The sequence below is a fragment of the Sus scrofa genome, chromosome 15, assembly GCF_000003025.6.
Source record: "Sus scrofa isolate TJ Tabasco breed Duroc chromosome 15, Sscrofa11.1, whole genome shotgun sequence".
Classification (NCBI taxonomy): Eukaryota; Metazoa; Chordata; class Mammalia; order Artiodactyla; family Suidae; genus Sus; species Sus scrofa.
Window position 1 is genome coordinate 16,109,175 of NC_010457.5, and position 26,311 is coordinate 16,135,485.

At 43.8% G+C, this 26,311-nt stretch overlaps 2 protein-coding genes across 2 annotated transcripts in view; one reads left to right on the forward strand and one right to left on the reverse strand.

Annotated features, from left to right (window-relative positions):
* The window catches only part of LOC100625897 (lactase-phlorizin hydrolase), a 60,191-nt gene that overhangs the window by 14,898 nt on the left and 18,982 nt on the right, over nt 1–26,311 (forward strand). Inside the window, 8 exon segments of the mRNA XM_021076419.1 lie at nt 861–963; nt 2,231–2,309; nt 5,272–5,525; nt 5,528–5,997; nt 7,900–8,545; nt 11,600–13,150; nt 13,822–14,090; nt 17,689–17,979. Coding sequence (XP_020932078.1) covers nt 861–963; nt 2,231–2,309; nt 5,272–5,525; nt 5,528–5,997; nt 7,900–8,545; nt 11,600–13,150; nt 13,822–14,090; nt 17,689–17,979 — 3,663 coding nt within the window.
* On the reverse strand, nt 20,351–20,632 carry LOC100525613 (40S ribosomal protein S27-like). The gene has a single exon (XM_021076420.1). It carries the CDS (start codon nt 20,615–20,617, stop codon nt 20,366–20,368), a length of 252 nt encoding a protein of 83 aa, XP_020932079.1. The 5' UTR covers nt 20,618–20,632; the 3' UTR covers nt 20,351–20,365.

The following is a 26,311-nucleotide window of genomic DNA, read 5'->3' on the forward strand; positions in this document are numbered from 1 at the left end:
AACAAGGCTGTGTGAGTTCCAGCTTCACTAAGTGGTCCTGAGCAACTTAGCTTATCAGAGCTCAAGGCACCTCTTTGTTACCGGTAGCTCTAAGATAATCAAGAACATGCCTGGCTCCTTTTTAAGTAGTTGCTGTTGGTATTTCACGGTGGCCTTTACCGACTCAGAGCAAGGAAAAATTAGTGTGGGAAAAATAACCAAATCCAACCTCCCCCCAAAAGGTAACTTAAAGTGAAGTCAAACAGCATGTCCGCCTAAAGATGTTTCTTTTGACATTGAAATGGCTAGAAATGGGAGAAAAAAATCACAGCTGCCCCCGTATTAAGGAAGATCGCTCCTTTTAACTTTCCTCTTGGAAAATATCAGACCTGGCGAAAGGTAGAAAGAAAAGTATGATGAAGCCATCCCCCCAGGTTCAAAATCTACCAACTCCTGAACGATCCTATTTCATCTATACCCTCCCTTCTCCCTCCCAAACCAGAATGTTTTGAAGCAAACCCTGGACACCCATAAATACAGTGATGGTGGCAAGCAGGCCCCTGACATGAGCAGACCACCTTGTTCCTGATCCTCATACTGGGTGCCTGGTTCTAGGAGGTACCTCGGAGCCTGAGATGATGGCCTAGTGAGCCTGTCTCTTCGGAATTTGGTGGGGAGATGGCCTATGATACTGAACAGTGTGAAGATTTTTTTTCTACCCTCAGAGCCTAGACCAGCTCTCCTCATTGACTGAGAGGATGAGCCATCATTTCCAAATCCAGACTGAGTGTTGCGGCTTCTCATCTTGAAAATCCGTCCCTGTTAACAAAAGCCTTATTCTAGGCAGCTTCAGTTCACTTGCTGGCCTGTATCTTTTCCAGACCATTGAGCCAAATGTGAAACTTTTCATCTTCAGTCTGAAACTCCAGGACTGCCTCTCCACCAGGAAGAACCCAGCCGATGTGCTCTTCAGCCTCCTCAAAGGTGAGTGGACCATCACTGGAGAGGTTTGGAGTGGCGCTGGGAGCACTGGCTGGTGAGGTAGCTATCTTGAAAGTCTGGATTTCCAACAGGAGGAGTGGCTGGGGGAGGGCTCGCCTGAGGTCTGAGAGCACACTCCAGATGAGTTTAGTGTCCCTGGCCTTCTTAGTGTTGGTCCCTTAGCTCCTACTGGCCCAAGAAAGAAGAGAGGTTCTGTACAAGGATGCTCAGGATGCCTTGGTCTTAAGGAAATAAAGACCATCAGGCCTCAGATGTCGTGGGTAAGCATGCCAACTGCTCGGTGCCTGTCCTCTGCCATTACCCCTCTTTTAAGGTCTCTCATCTCTGCTCCCCCTTGGCAGGACTGCCTCCCCACCCCAGCCACCTTACTTGTTCATGTCACCATCACCTGATCAAAACCTTCAGGTGTAGGGCCCACAGCTCATGGTCCATCTCCTCGGTGTCTTTCAGTTCAGACTCTTGAGCGTGAATCTGATTGGCAGGCCATGCATCACAAGATTTCTCCTGGTCCAGTTCAGTCAAGGGAAAGTGGGGTAGGCCAAAGCCTCAGGGGCTGAGGACCACCAGGCCCTCTGCAGGAAGGGGCTGAGCGGCACACTCCTGGGTGCCCTGGTACCCAGTCCAGTCTCTGTGTGAGGTCCGAATATAGGAGAAGTTGGTAACCAGGGCTGAGCTGGCTTTGCAGACCTCATGAACCACATCCATGGATGCCGCTTAACCTTCCTTGCAACTCACCTTTGATGGCATAACGAATTCTGTTCTTAAATTCCACCCCTTTCTAAATGGTTAATGTGGTCAGTTTTATGTTGATGCATAGTTTAGCACAGTAAAAAAGAAAGCCTCCCCTTGCTGATGTCTTGAGTTCTTCTGAATGAGTTGTTCTCCGCGTTTGGTCTCCAGACAAGCATCATCAGCATCACCTGGGAGCTTGTTGGCCCTTCACATTGTAGAGCCCACCTCAGATCAGAAACTCAGATAAGAAATAGAGGAGAAACGCTGGAGCAGACCTAGCAGTCTGTGCTTAACAAGCTCTGCAGGTGATGCTGATGCATGTGGAGGTTTGAGAGCTACTGTGAACTAAGCAGGAAAACAATCACTTCTGCCCTCCTTAAATCTGAAGCCCGTGGAATTTTCCACAGGGGCTTGGAACCATTGCTTGGAGTTTGCTTGTGGTGTGTGAGTGAGGAGAAGTGTTGATGGCAGTCATGTTATTGTTGGTTGGTTGTGAATTAAACTCCTTCTCTTACAGCCCTAAATGAAGACCAAGTGTTCACCATTGGGTTTGATATTCATACATTCCTGAGCTGTTCTTCAAGTTCCAAGAAAAGGTAATGTTAGATTTCCTGTGGACTCTCGGTAACTGGTATTTGCAGACTACTCTGCTGTTCTTTGACACGAATGATCTCAGGGGACTGTGGCCATTCTCCTCTCGGGCCAGTGAGTTTATTGTGGCCATTCTAGAGGTGAAGTGTCAGAGGGGAAAGCAGGGAGTGCCATCTTCGGGGCCTCACATGGCTCTGACATTCTCACCAGTCAGTCAGTCACCTTGCAGTTCACCCGAGTGCACTCAGCCAGCAGAACTGAGGTTTGAGCCCCTGCCTGCTAGTTTAAGATCTTGTTGGGGAGTTCCCGTCGTGGCGCAGTGGTTAACGAATCCGACTAGGAACCATGAGGTTGCGGGTTCAATCCCTGCCCTTGCTCAGTGGGTTAATGATCCGGCGTTGCCGTGAGCTGTGTTGAAGGTTGCAGACGCGGCTCGGATCCCGCGTTGCTGTGGCTCTGGCGTAGGCCGGTGGCTACAGCTCCGATTCAACCCCTAGCTTGGGAACCTCCATATGCCACGGAAGCGGCCCAAGAGATAGCAACAACAACAACAACAAAAGACAAAAAAAAAAAAAAGATCTTGTTGGAGGCAGCATGAGACTGGGAAAACAGGCTGGGTTAATGATAGATCCACCCATCTCTGAGGTTATGTGATCTGAGTAAGTGAAGTGAGCTCTCTGCCCCATTTCTTCACATGAAATGTGAAACGATTTCCCAATGAGGAGACAAGGTAGACTGGAAAGCTAGCTCTGCAGCGGGGCAGAAGTCCAGTTTGACCGTTTCCAGGACGAAGTTTTTGAATTAGCGTAGGGTTGGAAATAATTTCTTAGCCCATGACCAAAGTACCAAAATTTGTAAGTGCTATGCTAAAAGAAAAAAAATTTCCCACTGTACAGCAAGGGGATCAAGTTTTCCTTACATGTATACATTCCAATTACATTTTTTCCCCCACCCTTTGTTCTGTTGCAACATGAGTATCTAGACATAGTTCTCAATGCTATTCAGCAGGATCTCCTTGTAAATCTATTCTAAGTTGTGTCTGATAAGCCCAAGCTCCCGATCCCTCCCACTCCCTCCCCCTCCCATCAGGCAGCCACAAGTCTTTTCTCCAAGTCCATGATTTTCTTTTCTGAGGAGATGTTGATTTGTGCTGGATATTAGATTCCAGTTATAAGTGATATCATATGGTATTTGTCTAAAAGAAAAATTTAGAGCAGACTTTAGGTTGTCTGTGTAATTGTATCACTCTCATGTTCCCATATTCCACTGTGTTTCTCAAGTCAGTGAGAAAAGGATGGTGTGGAAGCCAGTGGATTTCCCTGCACCACTTTTCTAGTAAATGCAGATGAGTTTATGTTTTAGAAAACAGGAAGAGCTTGGGTTGTGAAGCCCAGACCACACTTCATGGCAGGGAGGTCCCTCAGTAGCATCCCTGTCCTTTCCACCAGTTCTGCACCCTGGACCAACCTTGAATAAGTGTCAGGCCCTCTCCATATGATGGCCCTAGGACAGGGAGATGCTCTCGTACTCTCCCCTCTTTCCCATGCTTGTTCTCTTCTCCAGGCCAAAGACACCCACCTATACCAACCCTTCCTCAAGGTTGCACTCTACTGGTGTAACTTGTGCACGTTGTCATACACTGTTTTCCAGCCTGGGGGACAGGACTCAGGGAGGGAGGGGGGGTAGGGAGGAGAGAGAAGGAGAAAAACAGACTAGAATTAAATAGAGTATATCAGATGTTATTGCATACGAAAGTAGCATTTTTATATTGTGTTTTATTTCAGCTATATTTCTGATATGTGTCTTTCAGGTATATTTAACTGAAAGAAAACATAAAAAGACATCTATGCACATAAATATTTACACATCTACACACATACAAAGTGATATGTGGTTAAAAGCACAAATGCCTTGCCTACCATTTGCAACCTGTGTGATCAAGGAGAAGTTCTCATGTAAAAAAGAAAAAAGATGTATGTATATTTACATGAGTATATAAGTAAAGGAAGCCTGGAGATGGACAGTGGAGAGTGCGTAAAATCATCAGGAATCTAGGCTCCTACTTTGGTGCTTTGTCATCCTTAAAAACATTTCTACCTCGTGGTCCAGAATGGGTGATTGAGCTCATGCCATTAAGGACATACTCAAGGCAGCATGAAGAAGAAAGGAAGCTGTAGGCAGGGTTGATGTTGAAGTGGTACACCGTTCGTTTACTGAAATACTCAGCACAGGATGGGAAATAGTTGCTGGCCGCATGATGCCCAGAAGTTACTTATATCTTCAAGTCTCACTTTCCTTAGGAGGATTGTTGTAATTATAGTACCTATCTCATACATTTATTTTAAAATGGAAGTGAGATTCTATGCATTTATTTTTATTACAGTGATGAGCACAAAATCAAGAGGCTCAGTAGGAGCTCCCACCAAAGTGCAGTGGGTTAAGAATCCACTTCCAGCAGCTTGGGTTGCTGCAGAAGCGTGGGTTTGATACCCAGCACAGTGCAGTGGCTTAAAAGGATCCGGTGTTGCCACAGCTGCGGCTTGGATTCAGTCCCTGGCCTGGGAACTCTCATATGCCACTGGTGCAGCCATAAAATCTTCTAAAAAGAGGCTTGATAAGTTGAGGTTATTGGTATTATTCTGTTTTATAAAGCATACATTATAAGAAGAAAACTCTTCATCATCCCTCCGGATAGTCTTCAAAGGTGATTGAATACAGAGAACCGTAGCAACAGTACACTACTTTTTCTGATGTTGGAGCAATGATAACTCATCTAAGAAGGGGCAATGATAATAACTTTCCCACTTAACCAGTCAAATCCTGCCCCCGCCTTTAGGGATATGGCTTTCGACTTAGAGTTTCCAGAATCTTTCCTGATTAAGTAGATTGCTGCCATTCGTCAGTACGGGCATTTGTAACTCAGAGTGTGCACTTACGATGTCCCTTTATGTCACCTTCCTCCCACAGCAGGTCTTGTTCTCTGACTGACAACCTGACGCTTCAGGCTGCCCTGCAGCTGGACCCGGAGACAGCAGTAGACTCCTCACCGCCCCGCTCGGCGTATCAGGCCGTCTGGGAGACGTTTGCCAACCAGTCCAGGGCAGAACGGGATGCTCTCCTGCAGGGTGTTTTTCCCGAAGGCTTCCTCTGGGGCGTCTCCACAGGAGCCTTTAACGTGGAAGGAGGCTGGGCTGAGGACGGAAGAGGGGCAAGCATCTGGGACAGACTCGGGCACCAGGACACCGCCAAGGCCAAGCGACGCCGGAGGTGGCCAGTGACAGTTACCACAAGGTGGACACTGACGTGGCCCTGCTTCGTGGCCTCCGGGCCCAGGTGTACAAGTTCTCCATCTCCTGGTCCCGCATCTTCCCCTCTGGGCAGGGGCACAGCCCCAACCTCCAGGGCGTCGCCTACTACAACAAGCTCATCGACAGCCTGCTGGACTCCCACATCGAGCCGATGGCCACCCTGTTCCACTGGGACCTGCCTCAGGCCCTGCAGGATCGTGGGGGGTGGCAGAATGAGAGTGTGGTGGATGCCTTCCTGGACTATGCGGCCTTCTGCTTCTCCACTTTTGGGGACCGTGTGAAGATGTGGGTGACCTTCCACGAGCCGTGGGTGATGAGCTATGCGGGCTACGGCACCGGTCAGCATGCGCCAGGCATCTCTGACCCAGGGGTGGCCTCTTTTAAGGTACTTCCCATCATGGCAGTGCCTATTCCTTGGAGGAGAGAGGATATGTGGTTGGGAAAAAGGTCATTTTACCTTCCCATCAGCAAGTCTTTCCTTTTGTTCCTTTAGAGGAGATCAGAGGGAGGGAAGGAACCATAAATTGTTAATCACTTTACCTGTCCAAACGCTGTTATGACATTTTAAAAATGGCGACTACATCCTCAGAACAGCTCTGATGGATGAGGGAAGGGGGCTCAGGAGGAGGAGAAGTTAAGTCGTGATGACATCGCTAGTGGGTTAAGCAGTTTGAAGCCAACATTTGAGCCCAAGTCTACTTGACTCCAAAGCAAGTTTTCCGTGTTAGCCAGGACTCTTAATTGCAAGTGACAGAAAACCCAACCCGGGACATTCCTTTATGGTGCAGTGGGTTAAGGATCTAGCGTTGCTGCCACTCTGGCTGAGGTCACAACTGTGGCGTGGGTTAGACCTCTGGCCTGGGAACTTCCACATACCACAGGTGTGGCAAGAAAAAAAGAAGGAGACAGACAAGAGTGAGAAGGATTGAGGGAAAGGAAAGAGAAAGGGAAGAAAAAGGGAGAAAAAAAGGAAGAAAAAATAACCCAATTGACTTGAGCAAGGAGGGCATTTTTGAGTTTAGGAAACTGAAAAGTCTTGGTTTCAGGTGATCAAAATGGAGCTTGCTCAGGCTACAGGTGATGTTACCAGGACCCAATTTTTCTTCTTCTCCTGCTCCCCTCCTTGGCTTTATTCTTGAACCACCTCGTAGCCAGATGGCCTCAATCTTTCACATATTTCAAGACCAGCAGCAAGCAGAAAAGACAGCTTGCCTCTGTTGTGGCATTCCCAGTGAAAGTCTCCCTGGGATCATGATCTCCTCATGGTCATATTTCAACCCTGTACCAGTCACCAGGTCTAGGCTAGGGACCTATAGGGCACTGATTGATTTTGTCTAAGAAAACTCACTTCCTGGAGACATAATTACTCACTTTCTGCAGACAAGGAGTTTGAGAGGGAAGACGGTTTGAGTTTACTGAGGATGTTAGTGACAGAGTCAAGATTGGTCTCTGGGCTTGCTTTACGCCAGCCACCCTGCTTTTGCCCAGGTTCTCACGGTATTCCAAGGAAAGGTGTTGACTTTGGTGAGACCATGAGTTAAGTCTACACAAAGATCCTGGTTGTGATTTCTCCTTCTAGATTTCATTCAGTGGAATGGAGAAGAGGTGGGCTAGAAAGAATTGTCCCCTCCTTTGTGTGTTAACTGAAATGATCCCCTCCCCCTACGGCCAATCAGTTGTTGATTAGTCAGTAAATAGTTACTGAGGCAGAATAGCACTATGGGTGACAATACAGGCCTAAGGTCAGACTACCTGTGTTCTCTCCTCTCTGGATCTTGTGTTCTTCATCTGAATTGTGGTATCAGTAACTGTAGTTGCCACATAAGTGAGGCTCACGGGAAAGAGGTCAAAACAGCTGTTCTTGTTAATATGGTTGTAATGCTGCTGCTAGTGACCTGGGGATGGTGGTGGTGACTTGTCGACACTGTTGTGGATGTTGTTGACTTGTTCAGACTGTGGTCCAAGTTATTGATGTTGTTGATGTCAGCGCTGTCCATGTGGTCACCTTGTTTACATTGTTAGTAAGTATCAGTCTTAATTTCTTGGTGGTGGTGTTGACTTGTTGATGTTTTGCTGACATTGTTAACTTGTTGATGACCTGACGACATTATTGACACTGGTGTTGACATTAATGATGTTGACATTGTCAGCCTTACTGTTGTCATGAACTTGCCACCGTTTTTGACCTTGGTGTTAACCTGCCAACATTGCTGTTGTTGGCTCGTCGTGGGCTTGTGGGTGCTGCTGTTGTGACTAAGACCTGTATTTCCTTCTTTCTCCCTCAAAGGTGGCTCACTTGGTCCTCAAGGCTCACGCCAGGGCTTGGCACCACTACAACAGCCACCATCGCCCAAGGCAGCAGGGGCGTGTGGGCATTGTGCTGAACTCTGACTGGGCAGAACCCCTGTCCCCAGAGAGGCCCGAGGACCTGAGAGCATCTGAACGCTTCCTGCACTTCATGCTGGGCTGGTTTGCACACCCCATCTTTGTGGATGGAGACTACCCAGCCACCCTGAGGGCCCAGGTCCAACGGGTGAACCAGGGCTGCCCCAGTCCCGTGGCCCAGCTCCCTGAGTTCACCGAGGTGGAGAAGCAGCTCCTGAAAGGCTCTGCCGACTTTCTAGGCCTGTCCCATTACACTTCCCGCCTCATCAGCAAGGCCCACCAAGATACCTGCATCCCCAGCTATGATACCATCGGAGGCTTCTCCCAACACGTGGACCCCACGTGGCCCCAGACCGCGTCCCCTTGGATCCGTGTGGTGCCCTGGGGTGTAAGGAGGCTGTTGCGGTTTGTATCCTTGGAATACACAAGAGGAAAAGTTCCAATCTACCTGGCTGGAAATGGCATGCCCATAGGGGACGGTGAAGATCTCCTCCATGATTCTTCGAGAGTCACCTACTTCAACCAATATATCAATGAGGTGCTCAAGGGTAAGCATGTGGATATGCTGCTGATTGGAACATGGGTGATACTTCATCAAATCTTCAGAGTTTTGTTTTATGGGACTGACAGTCTCCCAAGGGAATGAGGCCAAAACGTAGAATTGGTAGTAATAGCGTGAGTGCTTCACATCAGCCTTCTAATTCACTCTCTCCCTCCAAGGCCTTGAGTCTTTGCTTTTATACTCCTGTTCCCTAGAACGCTCCCTTCTACGCTCTGCCCATCTGAGTCCTATCCATCCACCAGGCCTCATCATCTCTCAGTGCATTCAGTTAACAGATAACTATGGAGTGCTCACTGCATGCCAGACATTGTGGATGAAAACAGGGGTACAATATTAAACAAACGCCAACTTTTCCTAGAGGGGACTCACAGGCCACAGAGGGAGGGACTCAGACGGAAAAATGATGATGGCATTACAAGGTGGCTTGAGGACACTTAGGATGGGACTCCAGCCCATTAAATCTTCCTTCATTGCTCCAGCCACATTGATCTTCATGTCCTTTCACTGGGTATAAAATCTGCATTCCACGTCCTTCACTTTGATCCACTTAATCCGTTTCTACAGCCTCATTCTTACCTAACATACTGTTTTCTATGTCCTTTTATTCCAAGTAAAACAGAGTGGCAGATAGGTCTCATCTCTCATGGCCATCCTAATGAATTGATAGTAGCTAGTTGTCTGCCTAGAGGGCTACGTTGAGAAGATTTCAAGGGCTTGTCTAGAGTCAAAGAGGAAGAGTTGGTGAGTGTCACCTGCCGTGGCACTGCAGTGAGGAATGGAGGCCGACATCCTACTGCTGGTCAGGTCAGACATCCTCTCTTATACTTTGTGTGTGCTCTTCTCAGCATCAGGGAATCCCTTTCAGACACTCTCTCAAGTGATCCTTTGTGAGGAAGTAGTGGCAGATATTATCTTCACGGGACAACCGTGAAAACTGGTGCTCTGAGAGATTAAAAGATGTGCCCAAACATCCGGTGAGTCGACCCACAATCCTTTCTGTTTCTGGCTTAGCTCTCTGTTCTACCCACTAACCCTGTGAGACTTTTAATTGTGTTCCTAGAGCATACTGTAGCAGCCTGGGACAAAGTAAATGCTTCCTAAATTATTTATTGAGTGAATGAGCAATACTGCCTAAATCTTAGACTGTCATCTATATCATTGCTCTGATTGTTGGTTGGCTGGCTGGACCATTTTTCTCTAGCCCAGAAGTCCCAACTCAGGATGTTACTAAAGACACTCTCCATCTAGAAGCTCTAAGGGAGAATCCTTCCTTGCCTCTTCCAGCTTCTGGAGGCTCTGGGCCTTCCTTCGCAGGGCTTTTATCACTGTAATCTCTGCTTTCATCTTCACATGGCCTTCTCCCTTATGTCGTTTATACAGACACTTGTCATTGAAATAAGCGCACACCTGGTTAATCCAAGATGGCCTCATTTTGAGAATTCTCAACTTAGTGAATTACAGCTGCAAAACCTCTTTTTCCAAATAAGTTTACATTCTAGGGTTAACATGTGGACATATCTTTCGAGGGACCACCATTCAAGCTACTGTATCAGGGAATATATTTCTTTAGGCTTTATTTCTCCTTTTTAAATCAGCTACATCTACATAGGAGACCCTCCAAGACCCGCAAGTAGATCTGGCCCAGATGCTTATGATGTCCCTCTTTGCCCTAGGACCCAGTGCACTGTAGACTACCAAGGTGAAACCTTGTGACCACCCCTCCAAGAGCAGAGTCTCTGTTTCCCCCGTCCTGTTGAGTTTCTATGCTCAAGCCCTGCTGGCCTCCAATGCCAAATGCTCTTGAGGCTTCTCTTCCCAAGGTCAGACACCCAAGCTGGGGAACCTGATGTGGGGTTTGGAGCTACCACTCCTCTGGAAGAGCCTCTGCTATATAGTTATTTTCCAATTTATGGGTTGCTCACACAGCAGGTATGGGGTTTCTTACATCACAAAACTCCCTTGCGTGAGCACCATCTCACTGTGGCTTGTCTTTTGAGTGCAGGATATCTTTTTTGGTCGTTTACAGTCTATTTTGTCAATAGTTGTTATACATTTAGTTATAATTTTTGTGTTTTTTTTCCCTCCACCATGTTCAGGGATACGATAACCTTAGGCTTTATTTCTCCTTTTTAAATGGAATATGGGATTATTTTAGTCAATATTGCTAAACATAAAGAAGAAAAAAAAGCACACTTTTTTTAAAGATTTGATGATTCATGTATTCTGTTTTAAACCAAGAAGTCCTGATACTAGCAGGACTGAGATTTATGGCCATACATGTGGCCTAATGTTTTGGACAGGTTTTGTGCACTTTTCATTTGCTCATTATGAGGAGCAAAAAAAAGGTTAATATTTTGAAGATAACCCAAGTTACCTCCAAAACTTTGATGTCTAAAGGAAAACCTTTAAAAGCCCATGTGCAATTATGTAACCATTTCAGACCCCAACCAATCCTTCCTTCACCAGCCCCCTTTTTTTTGCCAGGCACAGTCATAATTCTTGACAAGCAATGTATGTGACCTCCCGGGAATCGCCTTTCCACGCTTCCCCCATTTGATTGTGGAATACCATTCAAGTGCTTCTATTTTTGTTTTTGTTTTCTTCAGAGGGTTTTTGTATTTCATTGATGGCTTCTTCATATTTTTATTTTTTGTTTTTTGTCTTTTTAGGGCCGCACCCACGGCATCTGGAGGTTCCCAGGCTAGGGGTTGAATCGGAGCTGTAGCCACCGGCCTACGCCAGAGCCACAGCAACGCAGGATCCGAGCCGCGTCTGCAACCTACACCACAGCTCATGACAACGCCAGATCCTTAACCCACTGAGCAAGACCAGTGATCGAACCTGCAACCTCATGGTTCCTAGTCGGATTCGTTCCCGCTGCACCATGACGGACACTCAACGGCTTCTTGAATCTGTATCTCCTCGGCCACAGTGCTAGCAAACCCCAAATTAATGTCTCTATTTTAAAAATATTAAAAATAAAAAAGCAACATCCGTAACAAAGACTTTACCACAACCCCAATTTTGTTTTTCTCCACAGCTGTCAAGGAGGACTCTGTGGATGTTCGATCTTACATTGCTCGTTCTCTCCTCGATGGCTTCGAAGGCCCCTCTGGGTACAGCCAGAGGTTTGGGCTGTATCACGTCAACTTCAACGACAGCAGCAGGTCAAGGACTCCCAGGAAATCTGCCTACTTTCTCACCAGCATGATTGAAAAGAACAGTCTCCTCAGCAAGGCAGTCAAAGAACAGCCACCATCCAGTAGAGCAGACATCCCCCAGAAAATCAGAGCCTTCGCTTTTCCATCCGAGGTGCCCTCCAAGGCTAAGGTAGTTTGGGAAAAGTTCTCCAACCAGCCCAAGTTTGAGAGGGATTTGTTCTACCATGGCACGTTCCGGGATGACTTTCTGTGGGGCGTGTCCTCATCGGCCTATCAGATTGAAGGAGCTTGGGATGCTGACGGCAAAGGCCCCAGCATCTGGGATAACTTTACCCACACCCCAGGGAGCAACGTGAAAGACAATGCCACTGGAGACGTAGCCTGCGACAGCTATAACCAACTGGATGCCGACCTGAATATGCTTCGAGCTTTGAAGGTGAAGGCCTATCGCTTCTCCATCTCCTGGTCTCGGGTTTTCCCAACCGGGAGAAACAGTTCCATCAACACACGTGGTGTCGATTATTACAACAGGCTGATCGACGGCTTGGTGGCAAGCAACATCTCTCCCATGGTGACACTCTTCCACTGGGACCTGCCCCAGGCCCTCCAGGATATTGGAGGCTGGGAGAATCCTGCCTTGACTGAGTTGTTTAACAGCTATGCAGACTTTTGTTTCCAGACCTTTGGTGACAGAGTCAAGTTCTGGATGACTTTTAACGAGCCCACGTATCAGGCGTGGTTGGGGTATGGCTCAGGGGATTTCCCCCCAAACGTGAAGGACCCAGGCTCGGGACCTTACAGGATTGGCCATGCAATCCTCAAAGCTCATGCCACGGTCTATCACACGTACGATGAGAAATACAGGCAAGAGCAGAAGGGGGTCATCTCTCTGAGCCTCAGTACACACTGGGCAGAGCCCCAGTCGCCGGGGGTGCCCAGGGACGTGGAGGCAGCTGACCGGATGCTACAGTTCTCACTGGGCTGGTTCGCCCACCCCATTTTCCGCAACGGAGACTATCCCGACGCCATGAAGTGGAAAGTGGGCAACAGGAGTGAGCTACAGCACTTAGCCACGTCCCGCCTGCCCAGCTTCACTGAGCAAGAGAAGGCCTACATCAGGGCCACGGCCGACGTCTTCTGCCTCAACACCTACTCCTCCAGAATCGTGCGGCATGCAACACCCAGGTTAAACCCGCCCTCCTACGAAGACGACCAGGAGCTGACGGAGGAGGAAGATCCTTCCTGGCCTTCGACAGCAGTGAACAGAGCTGCGTCTTGGGGGATGCGAAGACTGCTCAACTGGATCAAGGAAGAGTATGGCGACATCCCCATTTACATCACAGAAAACGGAGTGGGGCTGACAGATCCGGGAGTGGAAGATACCGATAGGATATTTTACCACAAAACCTATATCAATGAAGCTTTGAAAGGTACGTGAAGGTTCATGTCCCCCTTATAGAATCATCCAATATTCATATGCCATGGCCTGAAATGGTGGGGCAGAGGGGATTACAAACCACGGTCAGATCTCTGTTTTGTGCCCTAAATCCGTGAGTTGTTCCCCGTCAGGGGTTACCTCTCCCTTTGAAGAAAGCGATGGCCACCTCCCCAAATGTACACACAGAGTCCCACAAGAGTATTTTCATGGGTCCATTCATTGATTATTGAGCAGCTACTATGTGACAAGTTCTGTTCTAGGTGCTGGGGAATCTAGCAGTGAACACTGCAAATAACTCTCTGCTGACACAGAGCTTATTTTCTGGTGGGTTCCATGTGCCCCAAAGCAATACTCTTCCCTGATTCACATTTCTGTGTTTGACTTCTCAACTGGGCTGAGACTCGTGAGTTTCAGACATGTCCCTTTACTCCAACGAAGAATTTGATTTGGGAAAGATCAGGCATTAATTCTTGCTGTGGGGGCATCCGTGCTGACACAAAGAAAGAGACTAGTTGATCTGTCTCTCGGGACCGACCTAACTTGTGTGTGCAAATTGAAGGTGCAGGGCTCCCTGAATTGAGGAGCCAGCCCTTGGCTGGGCTTCCAGGGGCCCCTGCCCTCCTGATATAAAGCTCTCCACTGCTCGCTCTGGAATGTTTCCAGCCTACAGGCTCGATGGTGTCGACCTTCGAGGCTATGCAGCATGGTCTCTGATGGACAACTTTGAGTGGCTGAACGGATACACAGTCAAGTTTGGACTGTACCATGTTGATTTCAACAATGTGAATAGACCTCGCACTGCAAGAGCCTCCGCCAGGTACTACACAGAGGTCATCACCAACAACGGCATGCCCCTGCCCGCGGAGGATGAGTTTCTGTATGGCCAGTTTCCCGAGGGCTTCATCTGGAGTGCGGCTACTGCTGCATATCAGGTGAGGAGGAGTTAAGGGCAATTCAACATCTCTTGCATACCTACTGTGTGTCAGGCCCTGGGCTTGGGGAGGGGTGGGCAGGCCCGAGTGGGGGATTTCCATAGACCTGTGGCAGGAAACGCAGGTGACTTGGTGGGAGTCTGGGAAGCCGCCTCCCAGTCAGCCTGGCTTCTCCACATCCCCAAATTCAGGGAGACCAGCACAGATACAAGGGCTGTGCTGAGATGGGTGTTAGCAGGCCAGATGGAGCAGGTGGGGCCCGGCAGAAACACTTAGGCAAAGACGTGTGGATATGAAGATTTTCAGCTTGGATCCCTTTATTTCTCACCTAGGCTCTTGCAAGCAGATAATTTGATCAAAGCGGTTATCGTGTGGGTGTGGGCTTTTCTGATGTCCTAATAACCTCATACTGTTGATCACTTTATTCATGCTAAATGAAGTTCATTAATGCAGAAAATATGAGAATTTCCTTTTTTTTTTTTCAGAAAAATAAAAGATATTAAAGTGAAGAGTGACTTGCCCAGGCAGTTAGGGGTGGGTCCTTGCTTTACCTATGCTGCCTCCATTTATTTTCTTTGATACAGGAGTGGGGAGTCTGTGTGCTCAGTGTGCAGGGGGCAGGGTCAGTGGTGTGAGCTGACAGGACTTTGGGTTGCTCAGCCTTTGGGTTTTTTTCTGGATGACCATAGCTGCTAAAAACTTTGCTGAGGAAGGTGAGGGTAGCTGCCCCCAGATGACCTCACTACCAAAGTATAGTGAATTCTTAGACCAATTTCTGCCATGTTAACTCAGCACACAAACACAGAAAGTATCCATGACTTCTTTGCAGAACAGATACTGACTCATGGACTTTGAAAAACGTATGGTTTCCCAAGGAGACAGGTTAGGGGGGTGGGGGGATGGGCTGGGGGTTTGGGATGGAAATGCTATAAAGTTGGGTTGTGATGATCACTGTACAACTATAAATGTAATACAGTTCATTGAGTAATTAAAAAAAAAAAAAAGAAACTATTCATGTATCCTGTTTCGTGGCCTGAAGAAAACCATAGCTCTTGGACCTCTCTGGGGCTGAGGCCAACGCTATACATGAAAGTTCACTTGAGGAAATGCCAAGATTTCAGAGACCAGATCCTGTTACTCTTCCTTTACGCAAACAGAATCCTGTTCCCAGGTGTTCTTCATCTTGGCCCAGCTGACATTTTTGCCCAATGTCAAGATGTTGTGGGGCTTTCCTGAGGACTCTTCGATGAGTCCTCATCCCTGAGCTCTGATGATGCTCTGATCCCAGAGCCTCATCCCTGGCTCTGCCCACTAGACGCCAGCAGACTCCTCCCCCAATTGTAACAACTGAAAATGTCCCCAGACATTGCCAAGTATCTTTTCAGGGACAAAATAGCTCATGGGTGAGAACCCCTGCCCCACATGTTTATAGCTAGACGTGTTCATTCTTGGACTGAGGTTAGAGATTTATTCTAGGGCACAGGCTACAGGCCTGGATCAGTTACTACTGTGATAGTTGACAAATGGTGATTTTCTATATTCTTTAGGTGGCATTCACCAGAAAGGTCAAGCTTTGTCTTTTCTCCCACTTATTTAAACACATATTGATCTATATCATCAGTATGGCCTCAAGAAGCCCTTTTTTCCCCAGTGGGTTATACTTTTGCTTTTGCTGTTGTTATGTATTTAGATGCTTAAATTGTCCCATATTTTGCTGGGTTGATTGTAGTTTAACTGGATCCTGGGTCATTTGGACATGACCCATTACTCTTTGATTACCTTCCTAATTCTTTGTGGTGCAACAAGATATTTTGGGCTCGTATCTTTTTGCCCCTTCTCTATAAGCAGACATTTCACAAATGAGACCTGGATCCTGATCTAGGCATTTAGGGACCAAGCTCTGGATGCTAAGTGTGCTCACTGTTACTGAGGTGTCATTACTTCTAGGTCTTCTCAGTGGACAGAGCTAGGTAACACATATATGTATGCACACATACATGTGCACTTACATGTATTTCCATGGCTACCCACATCTTACCTATGTTACGAACAATGAGTTCATTTTGATACATCCAAATCCAGTTCAACTCCACAGGGTTGATAGAAGCCTTCCCACTTTTCATGTTTGTTTCTCCTTTCTCCAGTGGTGAGAAATCTTGTTCCTCATGTCGTCAACATAGTCACTTATGTGCTCAGTCCCCTTTCATTAACTAGTCTCCCAACCAGCTAACCATTACCTCCATCCACATGGCTCACACAGGGTGCCTTCCTGCTGACCCTGGTCTCTGCCACTTTCACAAAAACTGCAGGCCAAGCCTGAATATGCTTTTTTTTTTTTTTTTTTTTTTTTTTTTGGAGGAGGGTGGGGCTGTGGCTTACAGCAACAGCTTGATGTGTGAGATCTTTGCCCAAAACCAGGGATTGAACTTAGACCACAGTGGTGAAAGTGCCAAATCCTAAACACTAGGCCACTGGGAAACTCCCCTTGAATATGCAGTTTTGTTTAGAATGCCAGTATTCTATCTTACTTGCAGCCAGTCACATAGTATCACACCATATATGCAAAGATGTTTTAATGTAAATTATAGAAATTGGACCTGTCAAACTGCCTAAGCTCAATGGTAAGCATTTGCCCAGTGGCTTGTGGTCAGTCTCCCCATAGATTAGGTGGGAGGAGAAAAAGGAGGCACAAAAACAGTGACATGTGTCCTGACTAGAAACTCTGGGAGTTCCTGCTGTGGCGCAGCAGGTTAAGGATCCAGCACTGTCTCTGCAGGTGTTCAAGTCGCTGCTGAGGCACAGGTTTGATCCTTGGCCCAGCATAGTGAGTTAAAGATTTGGTGTTGCCAATAGCTATGGTATAGGTCACAGCTGTGGCTCGAATATAATACCTGGTCCTAGAACTTCCACATGCTGTGGGTACAGCCAAAAAAGAAACAAAAAGAAAAAAATCTGAGTTCCTGTTGTGGCTCAGCGATTAATGAACCTGACTGGTATCCATGAGGGTGCAGATTTGATCCCTGGCCTCACTCAATGAGTTAAGGATCCGGTGTTGCCATGAGCTATGGTGTAGGTCATAAATTTGGCTTGGATTCTGCATTCTTGTGGCTGTGGTGTAGGCCAGCAGCTACAGCTCTGATTGGACCCCTAGCCTGGGAACCTCCATATGCCATGGGTATGGCCCTAAAAAGACAAAAAAAAAAAAAAAAAATTCTGCCTCCACACCTCACCTGGCATCACTGGGATTTTTATAGCCACAATTGGAGTTGATGCACATGGAATTGTTCATTAAGACTTTTAGTGTGTACCTACCATACACCTGACACTGCTGCATTGACTGCCAGGCTGTGAAGATGAGAGACACAATGCCTAGACCTCAGTCTTGTGAAAGCGAAGCCAGTCAGCAAGCCCATAATTGCAAAGAGCAACATGACAGTGCTGTGACATACAGAAAGTGTGTACAGGAAGCTGTAGGAGTTCAGAAATTGGGGGTGGCCAGTAAAGGTAATGCCCCCTTACTTCCTGAGCCAGAACTCACCTGCTGACCAGGGAGGGCTTGACTACATGACTTAATTAGAGCATGTCTTTTTGTCTTGAGATCGAAGGTGCATGGAGAGCAGATGGCAAAGGACTCAGTATTTGGGACACGTTTTCTCACACACCACTGAAGATTGAGAACAATGACATTGGAGATATGGCCTGTGACAGTTATCACAAGATTGCTGAGGATGTAGTCGCCCTGCAGAACCTGGGTGTGTCCCACTATCGACTTTCCATCTCTTGGACTCGCATCCTCCCTGATGGAACCACCAAGTACATCAATGAAGCAGGCCTGGACTACTATGTGCGGCTCATTGACGCCCTGCTGGCTGCCAACATCCAGCCCCAGGTGAGGTTGGGCCCTGACCAGGCCTTGGCCAAGGCCAAATGTGGGAGCCGTCTGGGCTGGGGAGCACATTTATTGTGTAAACAAAGTGCTGTCATCAAATTTAATCTTTAAGTTGTCAGTAAAGATGTTCATCCTGTTGCTGACCCCCAACCATCCATTCCCTTCCTTGCAGGCAACCAGGTTTGCTGGGTTCTCCTGTCCTTTTGCATCTATAGACAGCAGATGTGTGTATATGAGTATGCACACGCCTCTTCCCCTCATTTTTCATAATGATGTGACACGTGCAGTTTGGTGCTTCCTTTTATTTAACAGTACTTTTTACAGATATTTCTATATGCATACATAATTTCCTCATACGTTTGGTTTTTTCAGTCATGTGGAATTCTCTTTGTACCTTCTCTAATTACTTCCCTGTTAATGGACACTCTTACACTGTTAAAATGAATAGTACAGTGAGTAACTGTATGTATACAATTCCGCTACGGTGGAAGTTTATCTGTAGGGTATGGTTCTAGGAGCACTATTGCCTGCCCCAAAATGCATGGGTTTATTCATTTGTTTAAAGTTTATTCTTTTTTTCCTTTTCTTCATTTTTTATTATTTTTCTTCCAGTTTTATTGAGATAAAATAAAGTACTGTGTAAGTTTAGGTAGTATAGCATAATGATTTGACTTATGTCAATAAGTTTAGTGAACATGTATCATCTCGTATAGTGTTAAAAAATAGAAAACATTATATACTGAGTTCTCATCTCAAGGAAAAATACTCTCTTAACAACTTTCATGTATAACCTAAAGTAGTGTTAGTTATATTTATCATGTTGTACATTACATCCTTAGTACTTAAAGTGCATGTGTTTTCTGGGGTTTTTAATGTTTATTTCCTGTTTTGGTTTTTTTTTATTTATTGGAATATAGTTGACTTACAATGTTGTATTTGTTTCAGGTATACAATAAAATGAATCAGTTACATATATATGCATATATATATAAATATATATATATGCATATATATTCTTTTTCAGATTCTTTTTCCATATAGGCTATCAAAGAGTACTGAGTAGATTTCCCTGTGGTATGCAGTAGGTCCTTGTTACTTATTGATTTTGTATATAGTGATGTGTTATGCCAGTCCCAACTTCCCAATTTATTCCTCCCCCAGTGTTTCCCCTTTGGTAACCGTATGTTTGGTTTCACAATCTTTGAGTCTGTTTCTCTTTTTTGATTAAGTTCTTTTGTATCATTTTTATTAGATTCCACATATTAATGATCTCGTGATGTTTTCCTTTGTCTGACTTAACTTAGCATAATAATCTCTAGGTCTGTCCATGTTGCTGCAAATTACACAGTAGTGTTCTATTTTATGGTCGACTTATATTCCATTCTATATATGTGCCACATCTTCTTTATCCAATCCTCTATTGGATATTTAGGTTGATTCCATGTCTTGGCTATTGTAAATAGTGTTGCAGTGAACATTGGGGTGCATGTATCTTTTCAAATTATGGTTTTCTATGGAGTGATTGTAGATATTCTATGTTTAGTTTTGTTTTTTATGCTTCAAAGACACAAGTCTAGAGTTTTATTGAGGACAAGGTCATATGCAAATCGGAATGTTCCCTAGAAATGTCACCTGAGTAAAAAAAAGGACAAGTGGTCCTTGGATTTAAGAGGTCATTGATGATCCAAAGAAATGTTTCAGGGCAAAGGGATTAAAATTGAAAGTTGAATCACCATAGATTGTCACAAATTTAGCAGCATGTCACCAGGAGTTAAGTATGCAGGAAAACTAACAAGCATTTTAAAGTGGCAGAGAATTTAAATATTCTTTTGTAAGCTGAAGAGAGAGGCTCAAGAATTTAGTTTACTACATTAGAGATAGCCAAAGTGGTGGAGAAGCCAAGTATAGTTCACCTCTTTTTCTCTGCTAAGAAGCAAAAGAATTTCCTGAAGGGCTGGGTTCTGAGTGCCTTAGCTAACTCTTAGGACCGCATAAGTTTTTAAAAATGACATCTGTCCCCAATATATTAAATAACTATTGTCTTCTTTTGTTCTGCCAATATGTAGATCAACGTGAAGGTTCAGGTGTCCTCCAGAAGTTCATGGGTTCTTACCAGATCCTCTTTACCCTCTTTGCAATGTCGGCATCAATAGCTTTCCTCTTTCTAGGTAAGGAGTCCTTATATTCAGCACCATGGACTTTTGACTTGGAAACTGCCTTCATTCTATTTCACAAATTGCTCCAAATGACTCTAGAGTCCACTCTTCTGGATGCCCCTGAATACGTGAGGTAGGAACCTTCTAGGAGTAAAACAAGACAATAAACAGGGTGTATCCAAAATGTGTTTATTGGGATTGTTTCCCATTCATCTTGATTCAGGGTACTTTTAGCGCTGCTTCCGTCTGAAGGAACATCCTTCTGTAAGCCTTGCTTTTCCTCCTGTAGGCTGGCAGAGGACAGCAGAGCAGCCAACATACAAAACTACTGTTTGTGCATGGCTAAAGACGGTGGTGATTTTATAGCATCCTGGGCATTTCACATCCATGAAATAGGAATTGGGGCTCTGCACCAGGTACTTCTTGTGTTTCCTCTTCTCCTCTTCTGGAGAGGAATGAAGGAGATCCTTTGCGAGAGGCATGTTCTCGTAGGGACGTTGTCACCACCAGAAAGGGCTGTTTAGTTTTTTAGGAGTGGGATTGCTGGATTGATTGTATGGTAGTTCTATTTTTAGTTTTTTAAGGATCCTCCATACTGTTCTCCATAGTAGTTGTATCAGTTTATACATTCCCACTAACAGTATGGGAGAGTTCCCTCTTCCCCACACTCTAACATTTATTGTTTGTCGACTTTTTGATGATGGCCCTTCTGACTGCTGTGAGGTGTTACCTCATAGTTTTGATTTGCCTTTCTCTAATAATTAGTGATGTTGAGAATATTTTTATGTGCCTTTTGGTCATCTGTTTGTCTTTTTTAGAGATACATCTATTTAGATCTTCTGGCCATTTTTGATTAGGTTGAGGTTTTTTTTGATGTAAAGGTATATGAGATTTTTGTATATTTTGAGATAAATCCCTTGTCAGTTGCTTCTTTTGCAAATATTTTCTCCCATTCTGTGAGTTATCTTTTCAGGTTTTTTTTTTAAAGTTTTCTTCTTTTGTCTTTTGACCTTTTAGGGTCACACCTGCAGCATATGGAAGTTCCCAGGCTAGGGGTCCAATCGGAGCTATTGCTGCCAGCCTACAGCAGAGTCACAGCAACACCAGATTTGAGCCACATCTGCGACCTACACCACAGCTCACGGCAACACCAGATCCTTAACCCACTGAGCGAGGCCGGGGGATCAAACCCTCAACCTCATGGTTCCTAGTCAGATTCATTTCCGCTGCACCACAACAGGAACTTCTCAGGGTTTTTTTTTATGTTTTCTTTTGCTGTGCATAAGCCTTTAAGTAGGTCCCTTTTATTTATCTTTGTTTTTATTTTCACTACTCTGAGAGGTGGATCAAAAAAGATATTGCTGGCCTTCCCACTGTAGCATAATGGGTTAAAGATCCAATGTTGTCTCTGTGGTGGCAAATATTCAGTCCCCAGCCCAGCACAGTGTGTTAAGGATCAGGCATTACTATAGCATTGGAGTAGATTGCGGCTGCAGCTTGGTTTCAATTCCTGGCCAGGAAGCTCCGTATGTCATGGGTGTGGCCAAACACACACACACACACACACACACACACACGATATTGCTGAAATGTATGTCAAGGTGTGTTCTGCCTACATTTTCCTCTAAGAGTTTCATAGTATCTGGTGTTACATTAGGGTCTTTAATCCATTTTGAGTTTATTTTTCTGCATGATATAAGAAAATATTCTCATTTTATTTTTTACATGTACCTATCCAATTTTCCCAGCACCACTTATTGAAGATACTGTCTTAACTTCATTGCATATTCTTACCTCCTTTGTCAGAGATAGATTGACCATAGGTGCATGGGTTTATTTCTGGGCTCTCTATCCTGTTCCACTGATTTCTATTTTTGTGCCAGTACCTTACTCTTTTGGTATCTGCAGCTTTGTAATATAGTCTGAATTCAAGGAGCCTGATTACTCCAGCTCCATTTGTCTTTCTCAAGATTGCTTTGGGAGTTCCCATCACAGCACAGAAGAAATGAACCTAACCAGGAACCATGAGGCTGCGGGTTCAATCCCTGGCCTTGCTCAGTGGGTTAAGGATCCAGCGCTGCCATTAGCTGCAGTGTAAGTTACATATGAAGCTAGGATCCTGCATTGCTAGGCTGGCAGCAATAGCTCAGATTAGACCCTTAGCCTGGGAACCTCCACATGCTGCAGGTGTGGCCCTCAAAAAGATGGAAAAAAAAGAAAGATTGCTTTGGCTATTCAGAGATTTGGTGTTTCCATACAAATTTAAAATTTTTTTGTTCTAGTTCTGTGAAAAATGTCATTGGTAATTTGATAGGAATTACACTAAATCTGAAGACTGTCTTGGGTAAGTTGATTCTTCCAATCCAAGAGCATGGTACTTCTATTAGTTTGTGTCATCTTTGATTTCTTTCATCAGTGTCATATAGTTTTCAGAATTACAGGTCCTTTGCCTCTTTAGGTAGGTTTATTCCTAGGTATTTTATTCTTTTTGATGCAATGGTAAATGAGATTGTTTCCTTAGTTGCTCTTTCTAATCTTTCATTGTTAGTGTATAGGAATACAAGTGATTTCTTTGTATTAATTTGGTACTCTGCTACATTACTGAATTCATTGATGAACTCTCATAGTTTTCTGGTAGCATCTTTAGGATTTTCTATGTATAGTATCAGATTACCTGCCAACAATGACAGTTTTATTTCTTCTTTTCCAATTTGAATTACTTTTATTTCTTTTTCTTCTCTGATTGTCATGGCTAGAACTTAAAAAACTATGTTGAATAAAAGTGGTGAGAGTGGACATCCTTGTCTTAGCAAAAATGCTTTCAGTTTTTTACCTTTGAAAATGATGGTAGCTGTGAGTTTGTCACATATGGCCTTTATTATGTTGAATTAGTTTCCCCTCTATGCCCACTTTCTGGAGAGTTTTCTCAGAAATGGGTGTTGGATTTTGTCAAAAGCTTTTTCAGCATCTATTGAGAGGATCTTATGTTTTTTACTCTTCAGTTTGTTAATGTGGTATTATCACACTGATTGATTTATGTATATTTTAGAATCCTTACAACCTGGGATAAATCCCACTTGATCATGGTGTATGATCCTTTTAATGAATTGTTGGATTCAGTTTGCTAGTATTTTGTTGAGGATTTTTACATTTATGTTCATCAATGATATTGGCCTGTAGTTTTCTGGTTTTGGTGTCAGAGTGATGGTAGCCTCATAGAATGAGCTTAGGAATGATCCAACCTGTGCAATTTTTTTTTGGAATAGTTTCAGAAGGATAGGTGTTAAGTCTTCTCTAATTTTTTTTTTTTTTTGTCTTTTTTAGGGCCACACCCATGGCATATGGAGGTTCCCAGACTAGGAGTCAAATCGGAGCTGTAGCTGCCAGCCTGCACCACAACTCACTGCAACACCAGATCCTTAACACACTGAGCAAGGCCAGGGATCGAGCCTGCATCTTCATGGATAGTCAGATTCATTTCAGCTGAGCCATGATGGGAACACCTCTTCTCTAAATTTTTAATAGAATTCATCTGTGAAGCCATCTGGTCCTGGATCCTTGTTTGTTGGAAGTTTTTAAATCACAGTTTCAATTTCAGTCCTTGTGATTGGTCCATTCACTTTTTCTATTTCTTCCTGATCTTGGAAGATTGTATCTTTCTTTTTTTTTTTTCCTTTAAAAATGTCATAATTTCTGGAACACATATACATATACCTATGCAAATAAATCGTAAAGAAGCCTTTGTGTTCTTATTTGACAATGCTTCCAGGTAATTTAACATATCAAATGCACTTAATTGTTGTAATGTCTCCCTTTTTATAAGGAGAGAGCACAAACCTTTTGCTTTGTTTCTGGAGCCCTCTGGAAAATCCCAAAGTTAGTTTGAGGTCAAAAAGATTTTGCTTAGAATTTAATTTGGGGAAGTTTATCAAAAATGTCAAAAGCTTTTAAAACATTTGGTCAAATAGGATCATAGGTCACTATGAAACAAAATATATTTATTTAACCATAGTGACAACTGAAGACTATGCAGGCAAATACAGAAAGTTAAGTCATTGTAAAACAAAACCTAAAACAAAAAAACAAAAAAACCCTTAGCTTTTTAATAGAAAAGATTCAATTTTCTTAAGTAATCAAAGACTCAGCGAAAAAGATACAGGTAATTATTTTGTCCAGATACAAAACTTTTGTTTTCTAGACAGATCACTTACTTACAAGGTAAATAAAAACTTCTGTTTATAATTTATTAAAAGCATACCAACAATCCAATAAAACTTGTTCTTTCAGCAGATGGAAGAAAATCGTGTTCTATATAAGTACACTATTGATATTCAAGCTTATTTTTAAAATCCTTATAACAAATTCATTTAATCTCATCCAGCTTGACCACATATAAAATTCCTTTCCTCAAATTTCTTTTTTACAAACACTCTGCAATTTTCTTTTTTGAATTTAGATTGTGTTCTATTTTTCTCTTTCTTTTTCTGAAATAACAAACTCATTTTAGGACAAAATTCCTTTCCTTTCCCTCCACAAAACATCTCCATTCCTCATGGTTTTTTTGTTTTTGTTTTTGTTTTTACTGAAAATACACTTCTCTCTTTGCATACAGGGATGTTGCCCCTATTATTTCTAGTAGTTTTAGTTACATGCATTAGAATTTTTAACCATTGGTAAGTTTAATTACTAGTGAAAGTAAAGAAACAGTTGTGACTGTCCCTTAAACTAGCATTCTGTGCTTTGGTAAATTTATAAACATGTTTTATAATCTCATTTTCAGAAACCTGTGCTTTCTCATAGAAAATTTTTCAGTGTGGCACAAAACATGCTTATTAATAGACCCAAATATCTTTAATTCTTTGATAAAGGGAAGCAAAACTGGATAAATCTGTGCTCAGTAATATTTCAGTATTTTGGTTCATTTGGAAATAATCTGGATATGTATCATTTAAATTAGCTTCAAGATTTTTAGCTTCTTGAAAAGATTTGGGGAAACTTTTAAAAGTTTTTTTTTTAATCCTACTTTCAGCCATTTAATTTTCTTGTTCTTAACAATTACATTAAAGTTACCCACGAAACTCCATGAGATATCAAAGTAAGCCATTATCTCAAGCTATTTTTCTTGCTGTCAATTTTTGTAAGACATAATTTGAGCTTATTTAACCTTTAGTAAGCCTAGGTAAAATAAAAATTTTATGTCTAAATTATGTTTAGCATCAATAACTCTAAAGATGTTTAATTAAATAAAAAACTTAAACTAGCTTTTATCTCAGATCATGTGAATCTGAAAAGCATTTGAGTTTTTATTATATTTTTAAGAATATTATGAATATATAATTCATATAAGTGCCTACTTTTCTTTAGGCCATTTAAATAGAACTCTTTTGTAAATTAATTTTGGCAATTTGGAGGTAGAAAAATATCATATATATACATATATAGAGAGAGTCATGAATATAAAAATGCAAGCAGAAGAGTTCTCATTGGTAATGAACCCAATTACTATCTATAAGGATGTGGGTTCGATCCCTGCCCTTGCTCAGTGGGTTGGGGATCTGGCATTGCCATGAGCTATGGTGTAGGTCACAGCCATGGCTCGGATCCCACATTGCTGTGGCTGTGGCATAGGCTGGCAGCTGTAGCTCTGATTTGACCCCTAGCCTGGGAACTTCCATATGCTGTGGGTACAGCCCTAAAAAGCATAAAAATAAATAAAATAAAAATGCAAACAGAGACCTTATAGCTTCCATTCTAAAATTTTACCATGAGATAGGTATTTGTGGAGAAGATGCCTAGTTTTGTTGTTGTTGTTGTTATTTTTGTTTGTGGTAGCCTTTCCTGAGAACAAAATTGTACTCACCCAAGTCCTCAAACTGGAGTCAGTCCAGGTTAAATCAGACCCACTCTAATCCTAGACCCACTTCAGTTCTTAAATCCAACCCAGTCCAATCCTAGACCATGGCTTTTAAGTCAGACCATTTCAACCTCAACCAGTAACTACCCAGTAGTTTTCAGTGTAGAATTTGGGGAGCGAGAAGCAGACAGCACCAGCAAACCTCAGAAATGAGAACTGCAGACTGATTTCAAACAGATGGAATCTGGGGGTCTGGGGACAAAACCAAAAGCTGGGGTTTCTAACCAAATAGGCAAAGCCACAAGACTGTAGTCTGACACAA

What these genes read in the sequence shown, in the direction of transcription:
- LOC100525613 (XM_021076420.1), bottom strand. Translation starts at nt 20,617, where the DNA reads ATGCCTCTCGCAAAGGATCTCCTTCATTCCTCTCCAGAAGAGGAGAAG.